This window comes from Camelina sativa, chromosome 1 (genome assembly GCF_000633955.1).
Source record: "Camelina sativa cultivar DH55 chromosome 1, Cs, whole genome shotgun sequence".
Lineage (NCBI taxonomy): Eukaryota > Viridiplantae > Streptophyta > Magnoliopsida > Brassicales > Brassicaceae > Camelina > Camelina sativa.
Window position 1 is genome coordinate 10,115,971 of NC_025685.1, and position 8,190 is coordinate 10,124,160.

Sequence of the window (8,190 nt, forward strand, 5' to 3'; positions counted from 1 at the left end):
GTAAGAACCACAAATTTTAAAGTTTTCCTTTTTATTTTATTTTAGTGTGATTGCTTTCTTAATAGATAGATAGACGCTGTTTTGTTTTTCTTTGTTAAATTAATGATTTTTTATTTTTTTTTATTTTATTATTAATTGGTAGCTCACGGATTGTTTTTCTTCTTCTTCCTCTTCAGAGCAACATGTTCTCTGAGATCCCTATCAATCAATGGCGGTAACAGAACAGAGTCCTCTGTTTTTTTTACTCTAAAATCTAAAAGCTTCGGATAAGCTCTCTCATGGTGGCTAGTTTCTTGTATCTATCCCTGTATGCTCCTCTTCTTTCATTTACTTGATATAATCACGACGAATACTTCTTTCCGGTTTCCCAAAAATCTCACCTCTCACAATCGATTTCTCTACATTGTAACCATCTTACATAGTTTCGCCGGAGAATTACAATAAAGGTTGAGTTTTTTATTGTTTTCCTATAAGATTTATCGTAACATCGACTGATTCTAAACCTTTATAAGTTGAATTCCACATATGATCAAACCCTAGTTCCTAATTCCTCTGTTTTAGGTATGATAGACTCAGCTTTAGAGGATATGTAATGAATTATACAAATGCGTAACTGTTTATATGTTTTTGACAATTGATATGTGTATAGCCATATTATTGATGTTGATTGATTCAATGATCTTTAGGTTATACCAAGGAGCTTGAGATCATGAGTGGTACAGAGTTAGAGGAGCCTGGACAGATAAAACGTGCTGTGATTGATGCGTCCGCTGGTGCTGTTGCTGGTGCCATTTCACGTATGGTGACCTCTCCTCTTGACGTTATCAAGATTAGATTTCAGGTAAGTTAAAGAGTCTTATAGTTCATTGGCTTTTGTGGATTTAGATTATGCACATATGCTTTGTGACTATAGAAAAAAGAGCAGCTTAGATTATGGGAGAGTTTGTTTGCATAAGTTTAACACGACAAAGGTCTTGGCATGTCAAGAATCTTTGCTTTTGAGAAATTAAGAGCAATAGAATGGTCAATGAATTGAAACTATTGTAATTTTTCAGGTTCAGTTGGAGCCTACAGCTTCATGGGCTCTGACTAAAAATGAATCTCCAGTGAAACCAAAGTATAATGGTTTGTTTCGAACAGCGAAGGAAATATTTAGAGAGGAAGGTTTATCAGTAAGTCTTCTAAGCTGATTTCACTAGATATACTTCTTCTGAAGGTGTTAGCTGCAGTATTTCTTATGCTGGATTGTTTGCGACTGTTCTAACCAATTCAGTAAAAGCACACAAATGCTTTTGTTACTATATATTTTTTTATTATCTACAGTGCTGAGCTTAATTCTACTGAGTTAGACTGCAAAATAGTGTAAATACCTTGATGACAATGCAGCCTAAGGTTTCAATTGTGTGTTAGACATTTGTATGATGTTGGAGAATCTGCAGGGTTATGATACATGATATTAAACTGCATCTTTTGTGCATTCATAGCATTTCTTTGTGTTGACAGTGATAACGCGATGAATGATCCATTCTAGACTCCTTCAGCAATTGTTTTCATCCTACTCATGGCTTACAGACACGCGAATTTTAATTGAAGTTGCTTCTGGCAGGGTTTTTGGCGGGGAAATGTCCCAGCTTTACTTATGGTTGTTCCATACACGTCCATACAATTTGCAGTTTTACATAAGGTGAAGTCTTTTGCCGCTGGTTCATCAAAGGCTGGTACATCACTAACTTTTAATGGATCTGTTAGTAGATCCTAATTTGTATGTAACCCCGTGAAAATAATTACTTGCAGTATACATATGATGTGGTTCGTATACTTTTAATTTTTTTCTGAGCTTCATGTGAATTAACTCCTTTGAAGGAGCTGTTTAGGGCAAGATGACTTGGCTTTATTCATCTACATGTTACCATACTCCTTACCATTTCACAATGTTCCAGAAATAATTAAGAGAAAATTTGTAGCCCTTGTTACGTAACAGAAAATTCTAATTTCTGTTGGTCTGCAGAAAATCATGCTCAACTGAGCCCTTATCTTTCTTACATCAGTGGAGCACTAGCAGGGTGTGCAGCGACAGTCGGATCATATCCATTTGACCTATTGCGGACTGTATTGGCTTCACAGGGTGAGCCAAAGGTATGATATTTCTTCTGTAAAAGAATGTTATGACATTATTGTGGGTTCTCTCGTCTCTGTAACTTTTGTTTCTTCAAAGTAAACAATATACGTGGAGAAAGAATAAATAAAAAGTTTTGAGAATGTGTTGACATAAATTGTCATTTTGAGAAAATTAGCCTATCTCTGGAGCTCTCTGATTTTCATAAAAATGTTATGATTATATTACTCATGTATCGTACTTGAGTTAGTATCAATTCTTGAAAGATTGTTAAATCAAATTTCTTTTGGGTAGGTATATCCAAATATGAGATCAGCATTTTTGAGTATAGTGCAAACTCGTGGAATCAAAGGGTTGTATGCAGGATTGTCCCCAACTTTGATCGAGATCATTCCCTATGCTGGTCTGCAGTTTGGCACTTATGACACATTTAAGCGCTGGAGTATGGTAAGCTATAGCTTCATGAACGTTTTCAGTCTTTCATTCCTTTGGAGTATATAACCCCATAGATACACCTTTGCCTCCACCACAACTAATTCTATTAACTTCTGTATCCTAAACACCAGATTATCTTTAAGCTCTATTTGAACTTCTTATCTCATATTTTGGACTTCGCATCTCACTGATGGTATTCATTTTGCTTTAGGTCTATAATCAGCGGTACAGATCTTCTGCTTCAGGCTCTGTTAATCAAAATGATAGCCTTTCGAGCTTTCAGCTCTTCCTTTGCGGTTTAGCTGCTGGTACCATTTCTAAACTTGTTTGTCATCCACTCGATGTTGTCAAGAAAAGATTTCAGGTTAGTATCTTGCTATTAACTTCCGTTTGTTTTGTAGTTACTATTTTCTGAATGCATTTAATAATCAAGGTTTAATCTGAGAATGTTTGTGGCTGCAGGTCGAAGGTCTGCAACGGGACCCGAAATATGGAGCCCGAGTAGAGATAAATGCTTACAAGAACATGTTTGATGCTTTAGGGCAGATATTAAGAACAGAAGGTTGGCACGGTCTTTATAAAGGCATTGTTCCATCGACCATTAAAGCCGCACCTGCTGGTGCTGTTACATTTGTAGCCTATGAACTTGCATCCGATTGGTTTGAGGCAAACTTGACATGAACTTGTAAATCTTATTCTTTTTTTTGCTATTGAGTAAGTAGTATAAGATTCCCTACTTTGTTTGAACGGAGACCAGTAATGCAAACTCTTTCATACTAGGAACGGTAGATTTTCACTAAATCTTTTCATTCAAGTCAGTAAAATGTGTTACTGCTGTTTTCAAAGAATCATGGCTTCATTGACAAAAGCTTTGTATTCTTAGCTACACTGTTTGACATTATTGCCCACAGAAAACAAAAAAAAAAATCGAAGTCAATGTCATCTCTGGTTCTGTGTTACACATCGACGCACAAAACTTTCTAAAATCGGCAAGGACAAAAGAAACCAACCAGTTCTAAGTATGAACGAACACAGCCTTTACTTTATTCATATTCTTTCTTCTGCTTATCAGTAACCTCTGTAGGCAAAGACAAGAACTGGGTGATCTTCTGGACCTGAGAGACATCAATCCGGTACTTTTCAGCTATCTCCTTCACACTCATTGAACCGTTGTGATCTTGAGCTTTGCCCTGGTAGAGAAGCATGATATGTCGCACTTGTGCTATGTTCAATGTTCCTTGAGGCACTGGGTTCTCCTCATACCTTGTTGATTCAGGAGTTGTGTTCCGGAGCTTTGGGAGTGGCCTTTTCGATGTTTCCACTACTGATGCCTATATAAATCACAAATCTTAACATAGTTTATACGGATAGATATGTCCTGGACTTAAACACATAAAAGACCCAAACCCGCAACTACAACCACTCACAATGATTATATTAAATTCATACTCCCCTTTTGCATCATCAACATTTCCACATTTCATCTCTTATTCTCAACTTAATCAACACCACCAAGCATTATCAGCGTTAAGATCAACAGCAAGAAATGTGACGCAATCTGATTCCTTCTTCCTTATTCCACCAATTTTTTGTAAATATACCATTGGCGTGACACAATACATATCAAAAGATTTTCTAATCTGATTACACAACATATAACAGCTACTCTAGAATTTATATTAATGTTCAGTCCCATCTAAAATCATGTAGTAAAACCTTAAAACATATCTCCCAAAAATGCTACAACAAAGTTAGAAGTCAACCCATCACTGTTCATACAACCTTCCTAATTCACCCACTTATCACCTTCAACTCACTCAGTCACAAGACATTTACATGAATAACACCAGAAACTCTACAAGATGTGAAATAGACAACAAAACGAGTTCTCATACCGTTCTCAACAGCTACATAACTACAAACACTAAAGCTATGTATCAATAAAAAGGATGGGCATTAACTTCAATGCAGCTACTCAGATGGATCAATATCAAAAAATTCAAAAGCAAACACTTGTTCTTCATGAGAATCCAATCGAATCATCAAAATCAAACAACAGACAAAAGGAAGAAGGAAACGAACCTCTCCCATCTCAGCTTTGCCTCCAGGTTTAGCCTTTATTCTCCCAACCATCTGGTTCAGCATTGTATCATACTTTGGGTCTCGTTCCTCTAAAACATTATCCTCCTCACTCGTTCTTCTACCTTTATTATCTTAACAAATACAAACCCCAAATTCACATTAAAAAAACCCAACCTTTCTTGCAAAAATCAATTCCTTTTTAGAGAAATGTGATAACTTTCGAATACCCAAATGCGAAGGATTTAGGGTTTATACCAGAAGAAACACCTTCAACAGCTGCAGTAGACGGAGATGGTTTCACGGCGGTGAGCTCCTCCGTAGGAAGCGATCTCCGATCAACGACGACCCTTGATGTAGAAGATGGTGTTGATCTCTCAACTTCTTTGATTTTACCAACAGCTCGACGCAATTGCTGACCCATTACTACCACACAGAGTAAAAGTTAACAGCCCCCACTCTCTTTCAGACGCAAACAGATTTTTTAAATGTATGAAGACAAGAATCGAATAGGTTTGTTTCGCTGCATCCCGATGATTAACAATGAGGGGATGAATTCGAATCAACGGTTAGTGGAAGAAGCTTTCTCAGCTGTGTTGTTCTTCCATGTTTTGAAGGAGGCAGAGAGAACAAGGAAGAACGTGTTCGTGTTGCAAGGGTTACACGCGCTCGCTTTCACAGACACAAAACTGTTTTCGTTCTTCCTTTTATTTTTTCCTCCTGGGGGGAATCGAACTCGCTCACTGAACCTCAGAAGCAAGAAACTTATTTTATTGATAAAACTTTTTAAAAAATGTGAAATCTCTAATGGGCCCAAAAGACAACTGAGCCAAAATTGGCAAACCCACCGAGAATGAGTTACTGACTTATTCCCATCATTATTTTTTTTTTTTATATTTTTAATAATAACTGGGGAGAATTCCAAACTTAAACACAACATAGACTTTGAATGGCTGGTTCATACACTTCATACTAAACAATACATATTGATAATTTGGTATGCTGAACTCCATACTGGAATATAGAGCATTTTTAAAACAGACCGAAAAAATGAGGATAGATAGTTATATTCTAGTATGAAGTTACTGTTCACTCCATAGTAACATATGTTTTATTAGTCTGGAGTTAGTACGGAGTATTGGTCTGGATTTGGTCTGGAGTATGTGATTAGTAAAAAAATAGCGGACTGGTCCGATTTTAGTCTGGTCTGGAGCGTACCAACCAACCATTCAAAGCCATAATTTCTCGAAATCCGTGGATTTTTCTTCTATGCAGATGTTCATCGATGATTAAAATCATAGTGAAAGAGCTCCAACTCTGTAGAAAATGCATTGAAGGATTTCTATTATTGGATGTTTTGTTTTATAACATGAAGAATTTCAGGCTTAAACTTATACTAATTGGTATCTAAATGTCTACAAGTGAGGGTTTTTTTTTTGTTTGTTTATAGCTCTCTTGATGGTTTAATTCTTCTATGGGTCATATGCTTATTGAAGCTAGAGTATAGTCATTTTTTTAGAAAGACAAGATGCTACATTTGTGAGTACTTGTTCATTATTGTGCATATAGCAAAAAACCAAAAACAATATGGCACTTCTAAGTTGTTTATATGAATATGGTCCTCATTTTTTTCCGCGACTCTTATTCATTATGTAGATTCATATCTCGCTCTTTGTTAAAGAAATTGCATCATGCATGGTGTATTAGATACTCAAACTAATACACACCAATATACTTTGCATCGGGCCTCATTGAGACAGAAGTACGTACAGAACAAAAACATCAAGTCTTTTATTATTACAATCATGGTTTATGAACCGAATATCAAAGAAATCGGTTTTACGTTAATATATAAACTCACATGACTAATTTATAACAAAATGTTGGGAAATTTTATTTTAATAATGAAAACAAAGATCAGAAAACAACCTTATGTAAATGTTTTATTCGGTTTATGATGATCCTCCTATGTTGGAACTTGGAACCGGAACAAGACTTGGAAGATATGCATAGCCGGAGACAAAAGGCCAACTAAAACCTTGTTGATGTCGTTCTATCTCAGCTTGTCTTATGATCTCACCTTCTCCAATTAGGTAAACGTTGACTGCTACGTTATTCCTATCTGCCACTAGTTCCTCACAACATACTACGATCTTATTATTCTTATCAATGAAATGCACCGGGTTAGCAAAATTTTCATAAGATCTCAATACCAGGAGACGATCAGTCACACTAAAGAACTTGGTCCATGAGGTGCTCGCCCCGTTCTTGACCTTTTGTGTAACCCAGACCTCGATCTTTGATGTCTCTTTGCTTTGGTGTAGCAAAGAAAGACTGTCTCCTCTGAAACCTGATAAATCTACAACATCATCTTCACCATACTCAAAGGGAAGAGCGCAGAAGGGCTCGAATGTCTCTGTAGAGAAGTTGAAACATTGGACGAACATGTCGCGTTTACGATTCCATTTAGCAACCCAATACATGTTTCCTCCGAGTGACACACTTCTACAACGCGAAACCACATGCCAATCCAAAGAAACTTTAATAACTTTCCAAGAATCCAACTTGAAGTCGTAGATGTAGACCTCTGGTTTGCGCATCCCTGTGTTTGAGTACTCGTTAGTGGTAAAAACACCATTCACAAACCTCAAGAATTTGTAGCCATCCCGAGACAAACCGTCGTACCCAATGCCACAGATATAACAACCAGGGTAAGAACTGAGCAGGGGCTTGATCCATCTAACCTTTTGCAAACATGGGTTCCACAATGCAACCGGACCCACTTCTAGGATGCACAGCATTAATCCATCGCAGTGAATCATAGCATGAATCTCAGATTTAAACTCAAACTCGTGTGGAAGTGATAAAGATGAGATACCTCCAGTTACCGGGTTGATGATCCTAACCATATGAATATAATTGGTCCGTATGATATGTTCCTGAAGGAGAGCTAAGTGCTTGTAAACGAACCTCTTGTCATTGAAAAGAGCGAGCCATCGTTTGCACGTTAACTTGAGTCGTATGAGAGACTTAGTTGGAACCCTACAAAGTATCTCTTCCAATAATTCAAAAGGCAACAATGAACACACTTTTGAATCCATGGCTATGGATCGGAGTGGAGAGGTACAGATTCTGGATCTTTGTGAATATATAGATGTGATGTTTGATTGGAACCGCGCCATTATATTAAAAGAGTTAAACATTTGTTTGTCTGATGCAAAATGTTTGGAAATGAAGATGAGGTGGATCGACATGTGTCATAGACTCATATATATTGTCTAATTTTACAAAACTAAAAATAGATGGAAAAAGCAATTAAAGGAAGCAAAGTAAAGAACAAAATCTGATATATATATATATATATATATATATATATATATATATTTTCCTTCAAAAGTTCTGGTCAATTTCCTATAGCTGCCTATATAGATAAGATTTAGTCCCCTTTTAAGTTTTAACTAACATAGGTGAAATATATATTTCTTCTTGGAATAAAAAAGGAGATATGTAATCATTTATGTGTTAAGATATTTTTAAATGATTTTTTTTTTTGAAAAATA

At 36.4% G+C, this 8,190-nt stretch overlaps 3 protein-coding genes across 5 annotated transcripts; 1 reads left to right on the plus strand and 2 right to left on the minus strand.

The window, feature by feature from the left end:
- On the plus strand, positions 107 to 3,330 carry LOC104786442 (mitochondrial thiamine pyrophosphate carrier-like). Of its 2 annotated transcripts, XM_010511873.2 has the most exons (9): positions 107 to 307; positions 423 to 446; positions 687 to 841; positions 1,056 to 1,172; positions 1,607 to 1,718; positions 2,009 to 2,136; positions 2,411 to 2,563; positions 2,763 to 2,915; positions 3,014 to 3,330. In XM_010511873.2, the coding sequence occupies exons 3-9, from the start codon at positions 710 to 712 to the stop codon at positions 3,230 to 3,232; spliced, it is 1,014 nt and encodes a 337-aa protein (XP_010510175.1). In that variant the 5' UTR covers positions 107 to 307; positions 423 to 446; positions 687 to 709; the 3' UTR covers positions 3,233 to 3,330. The 2 variants fall into 2 exon arrangements, with proteins under 2 accessions (XP_010510175.1, XP_010510167.1); XM_010511865.2 differs by having other exon boundaries at positions 108 to 446.
- LOC104786456 lies at positions 3,389 to 5,336 on the minus strand. 2 transcript variants are annotated; one of them, XM_010511881.2, is made up of 3 exons: positions 4,889 to 5,336; positions 4,634 to 4,755; positions 3,389 to 3,882 (listed from the first exon to the last, which is right to left on the minus strand). In XM_010511881.2, the coding sequence occupies exons 1-3, from the start codon at positions 5,052 to 5,054 to the stop codon at positions 3,595 to 3,597; spliced, it is 576 nt and encodes a 191-aa protein (XP_010510183.1). In that variant the 5' UTR covers positions 5,055 to 5,336; the 3' UTR covers positions 3,389 to 3,594. The 2 variants fall into 2 exon arrangements, with proteins under 2 accessions (XP_010510183.1, XP_010510179.1); XM_010511877.2 differs by having other exon boundaries at positions 4,634 to 4,764; positions 4,889 to 5,330.
- Positions 6,583 to 7,812, minus strand: LOC104706129 (F-box/WD-40 repeat-containing protein 1-like). The gene has a single exon (XM_010422269.2). It carries the CDS (start codon positions 7,810 to 7,812, stop codon positions 6,583 to 6,585), a length of 1,230 nt encoding a protein of 409 aa, XP_010420571.2.

Coding starts and splice junctions, on each gene's coding strand:
- LOC104786442 (XM_010511873.2), top strand. CDS start 710: ATGAGTGGTACAGAGTTAGAGGAGCCTGGACAGATAAAACGTGCTGTG. Junction 1,719..2,008: donor CGCTGGTTCATCAAAGGCTG/GTACATCACTAA, acceptor GTTGGTCTGCAG/AAAATCATGCTCAACTGAGC. Junction 2,137..2,410: donor CTTCACAGGGTGAGCCAAAG/GTATGATATTTC, acceptor TCTTTTGGGTAG/GTATATCCAAATATGAGATC.
- LOC104786456 (XM_010511877.2), bottom strand. CDS start 5,054: ATGGGTCAGCAATTGCGTCGAGCTGTTGGTAAAATCAAAGAAGTTGAG. Junction 4,765..4,888: donor TGTTGAAGGTGTTTCTTCTG/GTATAAACCCTA, acceptor GTATTTGTTAAG/ATAATAAAGGTAGAAGAACG. Junction 3,883..4,633: donor GCAAAGCTGAGATGGGAGAG/GTTCGTTTCCTT, acceptor TGATTTATATAG/GCATCAGTAGTGGAAACATC.
- LOC104706129 (XM_010422269.2), bottom strand. CDS start 7,812: ATGGCGCGGTTCCAATCAAACATCACATCTATATATTCACAAAGATCC.